We start from the raw sequence: 19,555 nt of genomic DNA on the forward strand, positions 1-19,555 counted from the left end.
GCATAAATAAGCGAAATGAGCTATACGTTTCGGACGGACTAAATCTAATATATAAAAAAGTAGCGAAGCACACAGAAATTAGGTTTTATAAGTTATTTGATTAGTTGGTTTATTATGATATGTGTCGAAGAGTTCTAACTACTAATTGTAATCTACAGAAGAAGTAATTTTGTGCATCATCATTGGGGATGTACATCAATTTAACGGCCATTGTCTTATCCTTTTATATTTATTAGATATTATTTATTGTCAACCTTGTTCATTTTAATTTCAGATTATAATTATTATTTGATATAGTTGTTAGTAACGTTCGTTTGGCGTGTTATGCCAGCACTGATGCTCGCCACCCCAGCGCAAGGACGTGGGCCTGGTAAGTTAGGATAATAGTATCATATGACTGACTGACGTACGAACGGACGCCAGGTATAGAGCTGATACTCTATTCTGTGTTTAGCTACAACTTTATCATTAATTTCTCTAAAAAAAACTAGTGGTTACGCCCCAAGGGGCTTCTAGGTGCACTTGAGAAAGGAGACCCCACCCCCCCCCCCCCAAATTCAATTTAGGGTTTAAAAAGTTTGATTTTTAAGGATGTCATATATATTTTTTTAAATGGGATGATCCTCCTTAAAAATAGTTAGCTGTAAACTTTTCCAGCTCCACTTTTAAGGAGATGGAAGTGATATACTTCGCTACAGACAGACACACATGCAGACACTTTTTGTGTCCCTAGCATCTAGGGGTTCTGTAATCGAAGGGGTAGGGGCATTTAATAGTTCTTAATCATCACAAAACTTAGATATAAAAAACAAAATAGCCTTAAACCATCCCGGGACCTATGAGGGGCCTCCCTAAAGTGAAAAACTATAGGCTCAGTAGTTATCAAAATCTTTAGACATAAAAACCTTACTACTTTAGGAATACCTATAATAGGATTAATTTTTGTCTTATTTTTTATCGAAATTGATAGGTAGGTACTTAGTAGTTTCAGTGCATTTAACTTAAACGAGAAAAAAAGTGTTCAAATCTTTAAAGAAAATATAAAAAATGTGTATTCTATTTTGTAAAGTTTTTAAAAAGTGTCAGTTTTAAAATGGTAGTTTCACAAAGTGCATTTAAACTTGAATTTAGTGAACTGCATAGTTTAAATTACTACATCTATAGGACATATATTTGAAAGAACTTCAATTTTCTACCAATTAGCTTTAAAAATATTTTATTAGAAAACCCTATTTTTAAAATTAAAAATTATTAAAGCAACTGCCATGCCAAATTTCAGTGCTGTAACTCCTTTTTAGTCTAGTTAATTTCATTGACTTGGTTTTAATTATAAAAAGTGTAACACCTGCCCCCTCCCTTTTTATATATTTTTTTGTATATTAGGTGGAGGCATGTCTCGAGATGGTGTCCATAGTGTTCACCCCCCTCACACACACCACCATCATCAACAGGAACCAATATACTTCACTTTACTGTCTGTTTGTCTGTCTGTGTGTCTGTCCATCTGTCTGTCTATCTGTCCATTAATAGGAACCATATACTTCACTTTACAGTCCGTCTGTCTGTCCTTCAGTCTCTCTGTCTGTCTATTTGTTTTCTGTCTGTCTGTCCATCTGTCGTCTGTATGTCTGTCTGTCCGTCCGTCAATCTGTCAGTTCATCAATCTGTCAGTTCATCAGTCTGTCTGTCCGTCAGTCTGTATGCCTGATTTGTCAATCCGTCCATAACGCTGTGGGAAAATGTGATTTTATGGTTGATCTTTTAGATAGACTGCTGATTTTTTTTGCCCTAGAACATCTAATGAACATTCTCATCATTTAATCTTTTCCACCAATAATTTAATCCACAGATGGGGCAGTTTGTTTAACATCATTGGTAATTTTTCTGCTTATTTTCGTCATAACATACCTACCTTCAAGTAAAACAAGCAGAAAAAATGTCCCAATTTATCGTCCATTGTCTTATTCCTTAAATTTTCAGTCTGTATCCTAAAATGCAATTGAAGTATTTTCGTGTTCAGTACCAGGGTCACCCCGCTCCCCCACCCCTTCATTTCAGCCAGCCCCAACACCATCCTCCATACAACCAATACACAGGAAATTAAAACATGTTCTTTTTATTTGTCTTGACTATCACCTTTTTGTGTAATAGTGGCTTCGCCCCTATCCTCTAGGTAGAAGAGTAGAACCCAATCGGTTCTATGGTTACTGAGATCTTAAGCTCCAGATAGACAAACATATATCGTTCTACTTTGTATTATAGATATAATAGGGATCATATACAACTATACCTAGTAAAATTAAAGGACATAAAATAAGTATCTTTAGATTTTTATATCCCCCACTGAAGGATACCAGGAGGCCTTTTTTCTTTTAGTACCTAGTGAATCTACTTTATAATTCCAAATGTAAGACTGTCCGTCCATCCGTTTTAGACAGGGTGGAACATTTTCTCGGCTCCTATTCAAGATACTTGGCTGAAACTTTTTGTCAATATTCCCATCATTAAAAACATCCATGGCGATCAGATTGTTTTTTAGCAAGTTTTGGGTTATTTTTTTCCACATTTTTTTTGGTCCAATTTTCAAAATTTTAGTAGATAAAGGTATTAAAATTAAATCTTCCGTCGTCCTCAGAATATAAATATTAAAAACGTGAGAGAGGTTTCATGATTTTTTCCTCTCCAATACCTAGGTAATCTATTATTGCCTTCAACAAGTGCTCTTTAAATCTCCTTGTCCCCATTTTTTACACGATTTTTTGTGCTTCGCCTTTTTATGTAGGTATAGATGTTGTCATTCTTGTTAGATTCCAAGAGACAGATTGCCATTACGATATCTTTACTCTTTCTAAACATATTTGAAATGATTAGGCCCGCCACAATATAACCAACACATGGGGCCACCTGGCGACCCAAGAGCAAACTATGAACAACACCAGGTATTTTTCCCATAGTTGTATTTATTTTCCCACGGTCATGTTTATTTTCCCACTTATGCGTTAATTTTCCTACGGCCGTGTTGATTTTCTCACTGTCCAGATAATTTTCCCACGGTCGTTGAAATCTTCCCCACCGGGTTTTATGGGATTTCTTCATTAATATACGTGAAGGTAGTTTTCATCTAGGCTCTGAAGAATAAAGGTTCCATATGTGTTATCCATAGGGTAAAAAATACTCCTGCGTTATTTCAATTTGTTTTAAAAATAATCATAGGGGTGGGTGTGGGGTGGTAAGTCCCCAAAGTTATTAATCCATTGAATAAGAAGACATTATTTGAATACTTTGGGGACTAGTGTAATAAAAAGCCTAATTTCCCCTCTTCGTGATTTTTAACCAATATTTTTTTGCCAGGATTTTCTTGCATTTGAAGAACAAGAAGAATTGCGAAGATTACAGGAATTCTAGCTTTTATTGATAACATTAACCAGTGGCTCTCCCTTGCAAAAAGACATAATTGCCTTTTTATCCACTATTTATTTTAGCTAAGCATAAAATAGATCATTATTCTTGGATATTTTTTTTAGAGGGGGGAAAGAACTGGCGCAACTTTTCTTATTTTGTCTTATTTTATTTTTTTGGGGGGAATAGCACAGCGCATGAATGCCGCGTTATAAAGTTTTAAGCTAGATAAAAAAATTAGGATTTGGAGACTTTACGTCACATTATCAGCCAGTGGAATGCCAACAGATTAGATCTATTTGAATTATCTATGCCGAATGAGGTAAGCTGTCTGTCCCTCTGCCTGCCTGTCTGTCTGTCTGTAATGCTTGTTTATTGTCTGTAATTGTCTTTTTGTTTTTTGTGTTATTTTGTTTTTATCTGTCTTTTTGTCTGTCAGTGCCTGTTTGTTTGTCTGGCAATGTCTGTCTGTTATTACATTATCTGTCTGTTTGTCTTTTAGTAGTGCCTGTTAATCAGTTTATTTTTCTTCCTATATGTTTTAAATATTTTTCTTCTGTTAATTTGTTTTGTCTTTCAGTGTGTCTATCTGTCTTATTGATTGTAAGTCTGTCTTCATTTTAAAAAATCTATCTGTCCTGTTTAAAATAGTATGGGGGAAACGTTAGGTAATTTCTTGGCTGCTATTTACATTAGGGAGCTAAATTATTTTCACAAAGATTTTCCAGTATGGTATCGTAATCGATTGAAATAAGCTGGATTAGAACCTTTTCTTAGCTATACTAAAAAATCATATAGCATCGTATTACAGACAATTTTCCATGAATGATAAAATAAAAATCATGAAATAAATACCTTACAGTTTTTTTCCTCGAGCCTTTGGCCCCTTCGGGTTAACAAAAATGGTTTCAATCTTAAAAGTCTTTATTTTGATATCGGCGGAAAGTTGTCTATAACACGATGCGATAAATGACTAATCCAATCATTGTTTTTTAAGAATCTTGAATTTCATGGGGTGATGAGGTTTTACTATCAAGCCCAAGACTTAGCTTCAGGACAAAAGGTAATCCCTTTTTTGTATATTATGACCCTACAAGGGGTATAGTAACACCATAGGGCCGAGGTTGAGTAACTTCTTTGGTTTCAAGATGATCCCTAAAGGGGTAAAGTACGCAACAAAGTTAGGTAACCCCGGAAGGGGTAAGGTTACCTTTTAAGGGGTAAGATAATTCCACAGGGGTAAAGTAACCCCCCCACAAGGCTGTTGTGTTGTGAATTTTAGACTAAAAAAGATTAATTTAGGCCTACTTCTAGAAATCATATTAATATATCAACTACTAATATCTTTTTAGCGTTTGGGCATTTTCCATTTTAATGCTTATCGAGCAATTAACCCCCTTTCCCTTCTTTGTTTTTAAAATAAAAATGTATCTATTTATAAGGTATTCTAAGTCATGTTAGGTTAGGTTATTTTGGTACTGGTTAGCCCCGCAGGGTCATTACACCCTCTTCCCCTTATTTTCAATGAACTTAAAAATTAAGTGAAAGGGGAGGGGGTCAGCGCTCAACAAGCCCTTTAAGGGAAAGTACTAACTTTTAAATTTGTTTAGGTTGCAACCAAATGTATCCGAGTATCAAGTCAAGCAACAACTAAATCTATCATTGAAACTTTAATAGAAAAATTTAGACCAGGAATTTAAATTTTTCATGTTCTTTCTGCTAATTGTCGGGGGCTTAAATGCACGCACAGAGATCTTAAGGGATAAGACACTGGGGGAGAAATTGATGTTAATTAATTTTTTCTTTACATTAAACTAACAAGTTTGAACCAACCAATCAAGATTTAATAAAAAATTACATTACCTACCTACAATAAAAGCAAAATTTTTGGTATTTTTAAATGTATACCAGGGGTGTATATTCTGCACAAGATTAATTTTTTTCCTCTGCTACAAAATTTTTTATTTCCCCCCCCCCCCCTAGTTTTTTCCCACCAAGTAGGGGGAAAATATAAAAATATTTAAAGAACTCTATTTTTTATTTTTTTATCCCTCTTACCACACATTTTTTTAGTTTTTTTCACCAAGGAGGGGGGGAAAATGGAAAAAATGTTTTCAGTTTTCTTAATTTTTACATTTTTTTCCCCTCCAACCACTTATTTCCCCCCCTCCCCCCCCCCCTGAGCAGGGGATCCAGGGTGGGCATACAAAAAACCCACCCAAAAAAACCCACCCAGGGTTTTTTAAAAATCCCATTGAAAAAAAAACCTAGATTTTTTGGGTTTTTGAAAAAACATTGAAATTTCACGTTAAAATTTATAAATTAAACCTCTATTTACTCAAAGACTAGGGTCTAATAACATTTTAAAGCAAATTTTACATAAAAAACATAAAAAAGTATGAAGTAATTATATAAATGATGCTCTAGGTACTTATTGTTGAAATGTTTATGAAATTAGTTTCTCTCAAAACTTAATTTTCAGAAAACGCTTTGCTACTAAATTGATGATATATAAATTGTGTAAATTACATAATCATAATTGGTTTTTTAATCTAACACATAACAATATATGAAAGGAAATAGTTACAGTGGCGTGCAGAGGGTTTTATTAAGGGGATGTAAAAAGGAAAAGACCTTAATAATTTCTGGGAGGGGGGGGGGGGTGTTGACAGCTTAAGAATAGAGGAGTAGGTTCCATGTTTTGAAGCTTTTAACCTCCCCTCCCCCTTAATAGAATATTTTGTGCACCATTGCTAATAAGTGTTTATAATTGATCGGAATGCCAGCTTTATTCATTATCTATCTTGTTTATTGTGAAATCTTGCTTACCTTTTGCCTACAACAACATAAACATTAATATTTCATCAATATATCAAATGTATTTGACTCCTAAATGAAAAAACCCAATAAAACCCTAAATAACCCATAAAAACCCAGGGTTTTAAGGGTTTTTACGGGTTGGGTTGGGCTTTTTAAAAAAAACCTGGGTTTTTCCCCACCCTGAGGGGATCCCATGTAGAATATACACCTCTGATGTATACATAGTTCAATGTTTCCTCCCTCCCTGTAAATACATAAATCCAGAGAGGGATTTGAACTGTAAACTACCAGGGATCTAAAGGGATAAGACAATGGCCAATAAAAATTACTCAAAAGAATTGACCCTTCTGTGGATGACAATTAGTGGTTGAAACGTTTGGACACCAATCAATCAATACCTATCAATAAAAGTCCCCAAGGTTGTTCAGCCAAGGAATTAGGAAACGTTATTATAAGACTTTGGGGACTAGTGTAATAAACATCCCTATGTCCTATCCCTCCCTGATAAATTACACTGATACCCAAAGTACAATGATATCCCATTCGTTTGCTCAAAACCTTTTTGAATTTTAAATGGTTGCTTTCTTTTAAACTAGCAATGTCCAAACCTTTTCAACCAATAATTTTGTAATTAGAGTATCTTTGATTATCATAATTTAAGATCATTAATTCATCGTTCATTGTCTTATCCCTTCAGATCCCTGATAAAACTTGTACTTTGCGCTTTCCTTTAATACAAAACTTTTTGGCGGGAATCAAATATTTGGCGCGAAACAAATAGTTTTGGCAGGAAAATGTGTCAAGTTTAAAATTTGTGTGCAGACATGAAAATGTTGGAGATGCCCGAATATGCCCTCTATGAGATACACGAATCAGGTACACATCATATACGATATTCTTATCCTCAAAACTCCCTGTTGGGAGGGCGGTTAAAATCATTGTATTGGTACTCTGGGCAGATTTTAAGCTATTTTCTTTCTGAAATAGGTACCTATGTACCCAAGTGACGCATTTGCCAGTTTTTATAAAAAATCATGTTTAAATTAGACATACAGACTGTTTGGTAATGGTTACAGACTTTATAGGTACAGTTTCTAAATTGTACCCAATATTTGCAGGAATCATACCAAGTTTGAAATAGACAGGACAATTTTGATTTATATTTTTAGGGGAGCGTCGCCTTGGTCTGGACGAGAAGCCACTGTTGGTCCAGCTCAACTGGCACAAGGATGACAGGGAAGGCAGATTTCTGCTCAGGTAAAGTTTCCCATGGTCGTGTTTATTTTCCCACGGTTGTGTTTATTTACCCATAGTCGTAATTATTTTCTATTATTGTGTTTATTTTCTACGGTTCTGTTTATAACTTCTCCAAAACTTTGTGCAATCTGCTGCATGTAAGTTACATATAAGTTTCTTAAGCAGTTTCCGATTTTTAACAAGTTTTATTGGGATAGTTTTAGTACCTAAATTATAGGGGTGCAGCTGCTAGTATTTTATAATTTACGTTTATATTTTTTATTCAACACCCCCCCTCCCCCCAAAATAAATAAATTAAAATACATACCCCCGTCTCACATATATATCACCTAAAACAAAAATAATTTAGAGGCAATATTATTTTCTTGGCAACTTTTACCAGTAAAATATACAGATAACTTTGTCCGTCGGTCTGTCGGTCAGGCTCTTAATTAATGGCCATATAAATTTCAGACGAATAGACGAGGCTAGTCAGATGCCAGCCACAACCCAGGAAGATTCTTCTTTCAAGAGAAAACTTTCTAAACGGGAAAAGAAAGAACAGAAGAAGGTAAGTCAATGACGTCCAAGCTTTTTTTTTGGAGGGGGGGGGGGGGTGTTAAAATGAGGGGGTTGTATTTTTATAATTTTGAGCGAGGAAAATGAGCTGTTTTTTTACACTAGTACCCAAAGTTTTGTAATAACGTTTTCTTGTTCTTTGGCTTAAAAACTTTAGTGACTACAGTGAATTTTGATTGGTTGGTTAATTAAGACGAGTGTGGCTTAGGTAGTATCCCTCAAGATCCCTGAAAATTTGGGTTTTTCTGAATTTTGAGAGTAACCGCAAATTATTCTTTAGGCTGAGAAAAAAGCGGCGGCTGGCAAAGGCGGTGAGAAGGATGGTATAAATTTTGGCTCTGGTAGCACCGGCGGTAAAAACGACGAAACTGTGGCAGAAAAACTTTATTCAGGTAAAAATACTTTTTCAGTATGGGTTCGAAATCGATTAACCCATTAGTGCCGAACCGGGCATCAAAACCCGGTTCCGAAAAATGGAAAAAAAAACGGTTTCCGGCTTCATAATTGCATCATTCTCAGAATGAATCCCCCCTCTACTACCCTGACTTTCATTTCCCCCTGGAGCAGGCAGTTTAGCTTACTTCCGTTTGCTGGTATAGTTCAACAAAATTTGAAAATCATGAAAATTCAAATACCCCTTCTAACTTTTTTGTTTTTATAGTAAAGTCGCTGAATTTTTTTGTGAAATCTAATGTTTATTGACCAGTACATCTATTTGTGAATTCGTTTTATTCAAATTATAATTTTTTATATGATTTTTTTATCGTTTTTTTACGCCCTATTATGACCCGGTTCGGCTTGGCCATAAATACCCGAAAATTTTAAAACCCGGCTCGGTTTCGGTTTTTATTACCCGGTTTTAACTTTTCAACCAATAAAAATAACAGCTTACGTCATTAGTAAGGGTTTGAGCCTCCCTAATAACCCTAGTAATCTCTATAGGTGTCACCCAATAGTTTTATGTTCGTTTTCTGATATGTAACACCCAAATTTTATATGTTCTTTTTTTGTAGTGTGTGTCTTTTAAAACTTTGAGCAACGGGTTTTTTTACCCGAAAACGGCGGCACCTATAGCCGAAACACTAAATTTGAAATAAATCGCTTCGTATTATACTTGTAGCTCTTTAGATTACATGAGGTTGTGTAGTTTTCAATTACGGATCGTATCAAAGTTCTAAAAAGTGTTCATCTCACTTTTGGCGTTCAAAAATTACATTTTTCGATTTTTGGTCAAAATAACCGGGTTTATACAGGTCAACCGGGTTTTAAAACTGGGGGAAAGCACCAAAAACGGGTGTTAATGCCTGGTTGGTATTTATGGCCAAGCCGAACCGGGTTTTTTTGCAACTTTCCTGTGCACGCCACTAGAGCAAAACAAAAAAATACGAATTCCGTTTTGACCATTATAAAGCTTCCCTGAAACTTACAGCTCGATCGGCCCATAAAAGTGGCGCTCGGCACTAATGGGTTAATATCCGCTGGATTCGAAAAGGTTCTCAGCAATACTGAAAAATCATGTATCGTATTATATCTAGTTTTCTAAGAATATAAAAATGTACCTACCCTTATCACAATATTAAAACTAGTTTTAACCTTGTAGATTGTACATTTTTATATCCGCGGAAAGCTGTTTATAATACGATGCAATCCTTATAATAAAGTAACAGAATATTTGTCTGTATGTTTGTACCGAAGGATCTCGCTAACCGCTGAACCGAAATGCTTCTCCTGTACAGGGTAGCTTCTCATAGGTCCTGGGAAGGTTTATAACTATTTTGGTAAAGGGTTCCAAACCCTCCCAAGAGAAATTGTCCCTAGAAAAAAATCCCACCCCTCCAAATTTTTTCTTACTTTTTCTTTTATTAGGTTGTCGAATTTAACAACCCCCCCCCCCCTGCATAAAGTGCCCCTAGAGGCCTCTAGTTGCGTATCCACTAGTAAATAAATAAACTATTTCAGAGCTCCCCGACACAAGTTTCACTCGCAGTATCTCTAACCCGGAGGCAGTCATGAGGAGGAGAAGACAACAAAAGTTGGAAAAGAAACTTCAACAGTTTAGATCCAAGGTATTTTCCACGAATATTAAAATCAGAAAACATAAAATTGATGCCTATTTGTTAGACTGGACCTTCGGATCTAACAAAACTTCAACAATTTAGATCCAAGGTATTTTTCCAAAGCTTTTCCAAAGCTTATCCCCAGTACCTATGGCTTTGAAACCGATTTTTAGTCATAATGAAAAATAATGTATAGCATCGTAATGCAGACAATTGTCCACGAATATTAAAATAAAAATCATGAAATTAATACCTACCTATTTTGTTAGTCCGGGCGTTCTGCCCCTCGGGGCTAACTAAAACTGTTGAAATCTTCGATTTTTTTATTTTACTATATGCGGAAAGCTGTCTATTGTACGATGCGATATAATAATATAGCTTTTCTTCAGTTATGATTGGTCCGTACTTCCGTCTGTATATACTATTTTAGCGACATCAATCTACAGACGGATGTAAAGACATCTTGTTATTTTTAAGTACGAAGCGGAGCTACTCAGGGTTTTAAAGGGATAAGACAATGGTTAATAAATTGATGCAAATCCCCAATAATGACAAACAAAATAACCCATTCTTTATATTTATATTGTTGGTAGAAAGAAACGTTTGAACACTCAACTTACTCAACCAATCAAAATTCAGCAAAAGTTATTAAGCCAACTAATAAGAATACGTTATTATAAAACTTTGGGGACTAGTGTAATAAACAGCCCATTGTCCCCCATCTCTCTCTGGAATCTAATTATTATTATTTAGGATGGTGGGCCCGACACTGGTGGTACTCTCAAAATTTATGGTGACGCACTCTGTAAGGTGAACATTTTATTTTTAAAAACTTGCGTACGCGCACATGCCGCGTAACCTTTCAAAATCACGCAGCTTTTTCAATAGACACAGGAAATGGGATTCCAATGGAACAAAGCTTTACTATATTATTATAAGGACACTGTTAATTTAGGAATGTTAGAATTGTCCTATTGATTTCAAACTTTGCATGATGATTTATGTAACAGTTATGTAGAAAGGAACTCTGTAATCGTCACCAGAAAGTCCATAGTTCAATTTAAAACTTGTTGATTTTTAAATTTTGAAAAAACATCGTTTTTTATGATATTATTCTATTCATCTGATTTTTGGAATATCGACTCTTGGAACAACAAATTACGATATTATAAGCGAAGCATCTCATTAATCAAATCTTTAAATGTTAGTATGTCCTTAAACAGTGTCCTGCATATGCGTAATTTTAAGGTTAGGTAATCTTTTTGACAGGGATAAGACAGTGGACAAAAATTTTATATAAGTCGCCAATAGTTATAAATAATTTAAAGAAGTCATAGAAGTTTTAAGAGATTTTTTTTTTAAATTAGGTAGTGGGGGGGGGGGGGGTTTGGGGGTAATTTTTTCTAGGAGCGATTCCTCTTTGGATGGTGATGGTACCCACTTTAAAAATATTAATAAGCCTTTCCAGGATCTCTGAGTAGCTACATTGTAAGACAGACATACTAACAGACACATTAAGATCTTGTTACTTTTATATAAGAATTATAACTTTTTTTTTACTTTAGGATGTTCCGTACAAGACCTTGTTATTAAGTATAACGGACACAGCCTCCATGGTTGTGGCTGAAATGTTGGACAAGTACGGACTCAACAGGTATTGTAGACTTGCGCGAATGCCGCGCTCCATTTAAAAATTTTAAAATTATTTCCCGCCATTTTTAATTCTTATTGCGGATTTTTGCAGTCGACATTTAAAAAAATTGTCTTTCCATCAGTCAGGTATGTAAAGAAGGAAACATAACTTTTAAGATTGACGGCTGACCTTTTACAAAATGTTGTGGGTCGTTGGCCATAAACCAGACAGACAGATTTACAGACAGACAAACTTACAGATAGCCAGCAGTAGCTATTTCTTATTCTATTCTAGCCCCTGCAGGGGACTTTAACCCTGCGGGGCAATCACCTAACCTTACCTAAAATAACCTAATAGCTACTGTGAAAACACGACGAGACGCCCATTAAGAGGCGTTGTCACAAAATGGTCTATACCCTAAAGAAGAAACCTACCCTTTATGATAATTTTGTAGGAACGAGGCTCCAGCTTTCTCCTTGGTGCAGGCAACCAGCATCCAGAACCAACATGATATGGTGAGTTCTTCTATTTTTTTATCTCTAAATTTGCTGCTAAAACGAACCAATCGCGTGGATGTCTTATAGTTCACTAAATTAATTTTAAATGCATTTTGTCCAACTACCCCATTTCTATAAGAGCTATCCGTAACGGATGTACAAAATGCCGTTCCAAGCTCTTAATTATCATTGTTGCAGGATGGGAGAGGTGGAGGTGAATATGTTCTGGAGGATGATGAGTGTCCTCTGGCAATACTTATGAACCATCAGGCACAGGTCAGTTGGAATAATAAACACAACAATGGGAAAATAAACATGACCGTGGGAAAATAGGATATTTTTGAAGGGAAAAAAAGCATTCTGAGTGATAGGACATTCCCTATTTAAGCGTGCACCGAAGAATCTCGTTATTCCCCAAAAGAGACTGTTCCAAAAAAAATTTTGGTTAATTTTTTATTTTATAACTAAAATTGTAATGTTGTGTTTATTCTCCCCATCCTCCCTCAAGTGCCCCTAGAGGCTTAGGAGTGATGCTGCTAGTAAACTGTAAATTGTATAGGTATCCCTGGGATATTAAGGGATAAGAAAATGAACGATAAATTGATGTACATCCCCAATAATGATTAACAAAATTATCACTTTCTTATATTTTTTTATGAACGCGTTTTCTCATATGTTGTGTGTGTGAAGCCATTGTTTCTTAGTGTTTGGACCTATTTAGTCATGGAGCTATCTATATTACAAAGAGTGTTCACTATGACAATTCTGGAAAATTTTAAGGTGTGCAGCACAGGCTCAATAGGTTATGGTTGGTCTAAAAACTCACCTTCCCAAAGGATTTTTAATTTGTCAAGATTTTTCAAGGGATATAGATTTTGAAAAATACATGGTAAAATAAGCTAAGAACTAAAAAAGGTTGCTGATTTTTTTTCAAATGTTTTTAACACTATTTTAAATATTCTAGGCTAACCGCGGAGCAATTACTTTCCATGTTCGGCGGCGGATGTCCCATCACGGAATGGATGGCCGATATGCGGCAAAGAAAAAGCCGTCTAATCCAGCCGCCGCCCAAACGGCCGCTAGGTGAGCTTCAAAATATTTTCTTAATAGGTCACCATCTTAAGTTTTTAATTTGATTTAAAATAGTTACGAAGTTATGATTTCAAACTTTTAAATGTTTTTTAAAAAGAATTAGAATTTGTAAACAGAAAATGGGATCATGGAAAGAATACGAAGTAGCGGGTTTCGTTGTATTTTAATAAGCTACTGTGAAAATACGATGAAACCCGCTACTTCGTTTCCTTTCCATGATCCGAAAAATGTTCTAATTTTCTTTGAAAAAATCGTCGAAAATTTGGAATCAAAAGTTGGCGCCTTTAGTCTAATCCCTAATGGATATATTATACGTGGATATTGTGAGATATTCTTGTATACTCTGATGAAATGTTTCTCTCAGCTTGCTAATATAATGATATTTCTATCCTGCCCCCCCCCCCTCATTATGAATTTACCCTATCCGCTCCCCTGACCAAGGAGGAACGTAATGACCAACATATTAGCAATTTAAATTGACGACAAAAATTTAATTTTATTTCACGTATCACTTCGAAACCGATTAATATCCGGTGGATAAGAACCGGTTCACAGACATACTGAATATTTATGTATTGCATCGTTTTATATCCAGTTTCCTACGAATATAAAAATGACAGTACAATCCTAAGATTAAAACCAGATTTTTTTCATCTCGGAGCTAAAAAACTGGTTTTATTCTTATAATTGTACATTTTATATCCGCTTCAAGCTGTTTATAATACGGTGCGAGAAATAACTATTATTTTCTCTGCAGCCATCTTCCGTTCCTGGTGGAGCTGACAACTGTCGGGGGGCCAAACGGCAGCGGATCTGCAGGTCCAGACTCCAGGATAATCCGGCTGAAGCTGACGGTCACCGAGGTCGGCAGTGATGTCGGCGGCAACGGCGTCCAGCTGCCCGGCCTTCAGAGACGACACTGTGTTCTAGCCCATACAGGTATATTATGCCTAGTTGTTCTAGGTATCAGTATTACAAAAAATCATTTGAATAGGATAATTATAATAAAGTAAAGTATGTTTGTTTGAACCGTTGAACCGATATGATTCTCCTTTACAGGGTAGCTTCTCATGGGAAGGTTTATAACTATTTTTTTAATCTAAAATAAAAATTGATGTATCGAATTTAAAACTCTCCCTTCCCTAAGTGCCCCCTAGAGGCCTCTAGGGGCGTAGCCGCTAGTATCATGTATAATAAAATGTAATTTAGAGTATTTAAACTAAATCTTAATATTTCTAATGAACGACATGCTTTTGCTTACTTTGTAGTTTTCCACCTTGCTACCTAAATTATACCTTAAGATAACAGGAATCTTCTTGCCAAGTTTGAAAATGTACAGTGTCATTGGTTGAAGTCGCGGCTTTAGGTACTTTAATTGGATTTAATTATAAACTAGTAGTGTCCTACCTTTTCAACCAATAATTTTAACCTAATATTATTTCCAGTATGGCTCCGAAACCGATTAATATTCGGTGGATTAGAACTGGTTCTCATCCTTATTGAAAAATCATATAAAGCATCGTATTACACCCAGTTTTCCACGAATATTTAATTATTATTATAAAGAAAATGAAATTCACCTACCAGTTTTGTTAGCCTAGTCGTTTGGATATTAAAATTGGTTTTAATCATATAATTTTTCATTTTAATATCCGCGGAAATCTGTCTATAATACGAGGCGATAAATAATTATTATCATACTTGAATAATTAAATTAATCAAAAAGTGGAATAGGGAATTTATCGTCCATTGTCTTATCCCTTAAGATCCCTGCTTGTTATAGAGTAGCTGCGCTTCAATTTGGATGAACTTTGGGTACTTTAGATGGTGGAATTTTGGGTACTTTTATCAATTTTGGGTACTTATATTAATTTTGGGTACTTTTCAGATGGTAGAATTTTGGATACTTTTATTAATTTTTATACTTTCAGATGGTGGTATTTTGGGTACTTTTATTAATTTTGGGTACTTTTCAGATGGTGGAATAGTGACTGTGACCCCTGTTAGTCCTGGAGCTGATGTTAGCGTCAACGGTCAGAGAATTGATCAAACTACAGTTCTTAAACACAGGTTACATACAATAGATAGATAGATAGAATGAATAACAAAAGATTATTTGTAAAACATCCTGTTTCATGCATTATAGCAATCTTCAGATATATAGATAGATAAATGAATAGACATATCAATAAATAGATAGATAAACATATCAATAGATAGATGGATAGATAGATGAATAGATAGATAGATAGATAGATAGATAAATAAGTAAAAAGGTAGAAAGATAGACAGAATGATGTTGTTAATATATATATATCACCCTAGATGTATTGTTCAGTTAGATTTAATACTCCGTCCAAGGAATTATTTCTAGCAGACAAAGTCTTTTGTTTATACAGTGTGTTTTTTTTATGAGAACTTTTTTGAAAGCAATTTTACCCCACTTATAGTTATCAGAATTTATTGATTAATGGCTTATTTTCTTAGTTTTTTAAGGCAATTAATAGAACAACAAAAAAATATTTCAGTTTTTATTTAAAGTACAGTAAAATCTAAATTTCAAAACTTAGGTGTCAACATATAAAAATGGTTTTAGCGCATTTTTCTTTAAAAAATGGATTTTCTGTAGTCGACTTTGGGGGGCCAGTACTCCCTCCCTGGTTGAGATATGACCTTCAAACTTTGATATGTTCTAGTACATGTCCCTAATAGTATCTGTATACATTTTTAGCTCTATATCTCAACTTTGAAGTGTTTAGCAGCCATTCTTGCAAAAGGTTGATTATTTGAGCATAAGAAAAATGCGCTAAAACCATTTTTAGATGTTGACACCTAAGTTTTGAATTTTAGATTTTACTGTACTTTTTAAATAAAAACTGAAATATTTTTTTGTTGTTCTATTAATTGCCTTAAAAAACGAAGAAAATAAGCCATTAATCATCAAATTCTGATAACTATAAGTGGGGTAAAATTGCTTTCAAAAAAGTTCTCATAAAAAAAACACATTGTATAAAGTGATTCAACTCTTATTTCCAAAGCTTAAGCCTAAACGTTAAACTTCTCAAATCCAGGGAGGGCGGGGACATTGGGCTTTTACTACACTATTCCCCAAAGTTTTATGATAACGTTTTCTTATTCGTTGGCTTACAAATTTGGGGACTTTCATTGAATTTTTAATGGTTGGTTAATTAAGTTGAGTGTTTTTACGTTCCAACCACCAATATTACGCTAAAGAAGGGGGGCAATTTTGTTTATCATTATTGAGGATGTACAATGTACATCAATTTATCGGTCATTGTCTTATCCCTTTAGATCCCTGGCCAGATACATATTTGGCCTGATAGCGGATATCCGGCTGATTTTTTAACCCGGATATCCGGCCCAACCCTACTTATTATATTTATTGTTTAGGTGTATTGTGCAATTTGGAGGTGTGAGTGCCTGGCAGCTTATAGACCCCCTTGCTATGGAGCAACACATGGGTAAATATTATTATCCAGAGGGGTTACCTAACCCCTCTGGTGTTACCTCACCCCTGCAGGATTTCCTTTTGTCCTGAAGCTAAGGTTTGGGCTTGATTGTAAAACATCATCACTCCGTGAAATTCTAGATTCTAAAAGTAACTAGAGCTTGATCTTTAAATCGTTTTTATGGTGCGCTGAATCGGGGCGATTCAGAGGTGAACCGTAGGTGCGCTGGTGGTAAGCCACAGCGCACCTGATTTTTAAAAGATTTTCGGCGCGGTGTTGTTAAATCGCTTGCATACTCACTAAAATATCGATCCGCACCAGTACAACTTTATTACTTAAGCAGTGTCCGTAAGGTATTTTATATAAAATGCCGTGTCAGTATGGTATTTTATATAAAACATTAATATATAATTTATTTTAAAATAACTATAAAAATGTTTTCACGATAGTTTTACAATAAAATATTAAAGTAATTAAAAAAAAATATTTATTTATTAAATAAATCACCCCGATTTGGTTCGTCAATGCCACTCGGTGAGTGGCATCGCCGCGCCGGTACCGTGCCACTGGGCGCGCCAAACCGCCCATGCAAATTCGATTTAAAGATTGGTATTTAATAATTTGATGGTGCGCTGAATGAATCGCCCCGGTTTAAATCACCTATAAACGATTTAAAGATCAAGCTAAGAATAATCATTTCCAGTATGGCTTTGAAACCGATTAATGTCCGCTGGGTTAGAACCGGTTCTCAGCCAGGTTCTGAAAAATTATGTTTAGCAGCGTATTACAGACAGTTTTCCACAAATATTAGAATTACAATCTTGAAATTAATACCTGTGAATACCCCTCGAGACAATCAAAGCTGGTTTTAATCTTAAAGTATTTCTTTTTTATATTCGCGGATAGCTGTTTATAATATCTACGATACAGGTACACTTTGGCAATAGAGGGGGGGGGGGGGGTAAGTTTACTCGACCCTCCATTTTAGTTTTAAAAAGAAAATTAATTACATAAAAATTTTGATGGTGGCGATTAAAGATAACTGAAAAAATCAATGTCCAATCAAATTAAATTTTTCATTTTCCCTTTATTCTAGGGGACGAGATGGGAAGCCGGGGAGGTTTAAACTCAGCACCCCCGGGGCACCAACAATTTCAACATAATCAACCACAGGTACATTGACTGATAGATTGATTGATTAATAGATTGATTGATGGATTGATTGATGGATTGATTGATGGATTGATTGATGGATTGATTGATAGATTTATTGATAGATTTATTTATTGATAGATAGATTGATAGATTTATTTATTGATTAATTGATTGATTGATTGTTTATTGTTTTATTGTTTTATTGATGGATTGATTTATTTTTATATTGATGTATAGGAAGATTGAAAAAGTTTCTATCATTTATCTCGTAAATTTATTCTCCTTGTTTTTTATGACCAATAACATCTGCTCTTTAATTCACTTTGTCCTATAATCTTTTGAGAAATAATGTTCTTTTTTTCAGGGGAAAGATTCCATTTTACCCGCAGTACTTGAGTTCCGAGAGGATACTGAGAGCGCATTTTTCAATGCTCTGACGGTCAATCTGGATCCTACCATTGTTAATTTCAAGGGATGTGCACCAATTATTGTCCACCAAATTTATCCTCAATTGTCTTATCCCTTGATATCCCTGCTAATTCAAGTAATTTTATTATAATCAAGATTCATAACAAGTTTACACAAAAATGATTTTAGGAGGGGTAACAAATATTTGGCGCGAAACAAAACTTTTTTGGCGGGAAACAAAAAAAAATTTGGCGGGAAATGATTGGACATCTGGTGTTATAAAGTTGGCACCGACATATACTCTCTACATGGCAACAAGGTTCAGAGCCTCGACTCACTATAGGTAAGTTTATCGTCTTATCCCCTAAGATCCCTGATGTTAAAGAGGGAGGGAGGGAGAGGACATTCTTGTACTAAAAATTCTATAATATCTTATTCTGGCGAACTAACACTTTGGGTATGTCGATTGGTGTCGAAACTTTTGCACCAATAATTTTGATATACATATGGATTAATTTTGTTTATCATCATTAGGAATGTAAATCAACATTGTCTTATCCATTAAGATCCCTGATATTAACTTTTCATTGCCAGGCCTGAATTAGTACCCGAAGAAAGGGCGGTGAAGCTGACGGATATGCTGAACCGCGTGGCTGACAAGATCCTACGGCTGCTGGCTACACCCCCCGGCGCTAACCACGCCCCCACCCTCTCCTTCTGGATGGGGAATTCGAGTGAGCTGCTGCACTTTCTCAAGTCTGACCGACATATCACTGCGTTCAGCCTTCAGGTAGAATTTAATTTCCAACAAAATTACTTACAATTATTGTTCGAACTTTACATTTATATTCGGCTTATTTATTTCTGACACTATGTTCGTTTGATTTCAGAGCTTCGCTTTTATAGATGTTGTCATCCTTGATTATTATTGTAGGAAAAGATCTATAGTTAGATGTATATCCAGATAACTACCCCCCCCCCCTTTCCCAATGACCTTTTTCATTTGCTAGCAAATTGTTTTCTGCTACTTGGCTGTGTTAATATTCCCGACACCAATTGGTTGACTTTAAAAGACCCAATTGAGAGTCGGCGCAAGGTCATTGGGATAGGGAAATACAGTTCCCCCTCTAGTGTTTTACTCTAATATTGAAAATTAATACATATATAATATACACTATACAGTCAAATTTATATGAATTTTTTCTTCCC

General features: G+C 35.1%; 1 protein-coding gene across 2 annotated transcripts in view; it reads left to right on the forward strand.

The window, feature by feature from the left end:
* The first annotated feature begins 258 nt into the window (after nt 1–258).
* LOC145307474 (afadin-like) overlaps nt 259–19,555 on the forward strand; it is a 37,493-nt gene continuing 18,196 nt past the window's right edge. Inside the window, exons 1-25 of one of the 2 annotated variants that reach the window (XM_080149923.1) lie at nt 259–370; nt 1,384–1,448; nt 2,018–2,098; nt 2,874–2,939; nt 3,352–3,394; nt 3,639–3,721; nt 4,397–4,462; nt 5,010–5,088; nt 7,039–7,095; nt 7,389–7,476; nt 7,930–8,026; nt 8,315–8,426; nt 9,994–10,100; nt 10,845–10,901; nt 11,657–11,745; nt 12,179–12,239; nt 12,420–12,497; nt 13,186–13,304; nt 14,071–14,252; nt 15,290–15,383; nt 16,725–16,795; nt 17,880–17,956; nt 18,303–18,407; nt 18,628–18,689; nt 18,941–19,136. In XM_080149923.1, coding sequence (XP_080006049.1) covers nt 325–370; nt 1,384–1,448; nt 2,018–2,098; nt 2,874–2,939; nt 3,352–3,394; nt 3,639–3,721; nt 4,397–4,462; nt 5,010–5,088; nt 7,039–7,095; nt 7,389–7,476; nt 7,930–8,026; nt 8,315–8,426; nt 9,994–10,100; nt 10,845–10,901; nt 11,657–11,745; nt 12,179–12,239; nt 12,420–12,497; nt 13,186–13,304; nt 14,071–14,252; nt 15,290–15,383; nt 16,725–16,795; nt 17,880–17,956; nt 18,303–18,407; nt 18,628–18,689; nt 18,941–19,136 — 2,181 coding nt within the window. In that variant the 5' untranslated portion in view covers nt 259–324. Of the gene's footprint in view, nt 371–1,383; nt 1,449–2,017; nt 2,099–2,869; nt 2,940–3,351; nt 3,395–3,638; nt 3,722–4,396; nt 4,463–5,009; nt 5,089–7,038; nt 7,096–7,388; nt 7,477–7,929; nt 8,027–8,314; nt 8,427–9,993; nt 10,101–10,844; nt 10,902–11,656; nt 11,746–12,178; nt 12,240–12,419; nt 12,498–13,185; nt 13,305–14,070; nt 14,253–15,289; nt 15,384–16,724; nt 16,796–17,879; nt 17,957–18,302; nt 18,408–18,627; nt 18,690–18,940; nt 19,137–19,555 lie in introns of both variants that reach the window. The other variant, XM_080149922.1, reaches the window with a different exon arrangement.

The sequence above is a fragment of the Acartia tonsa genome, chromosome 15 (genome assembly GCF_053477335.1).
Source record: "Acartia tonsa isolate MP-2025a chromosome 15, ASM5347733v1, whole genome shotgun sequence".
Lineage (NCBI taxonomy): Eukaryota > Metazoa > Arthropoda > Copepoda > Calanoida > Acartiidae > Acartia > Acartia tonsa.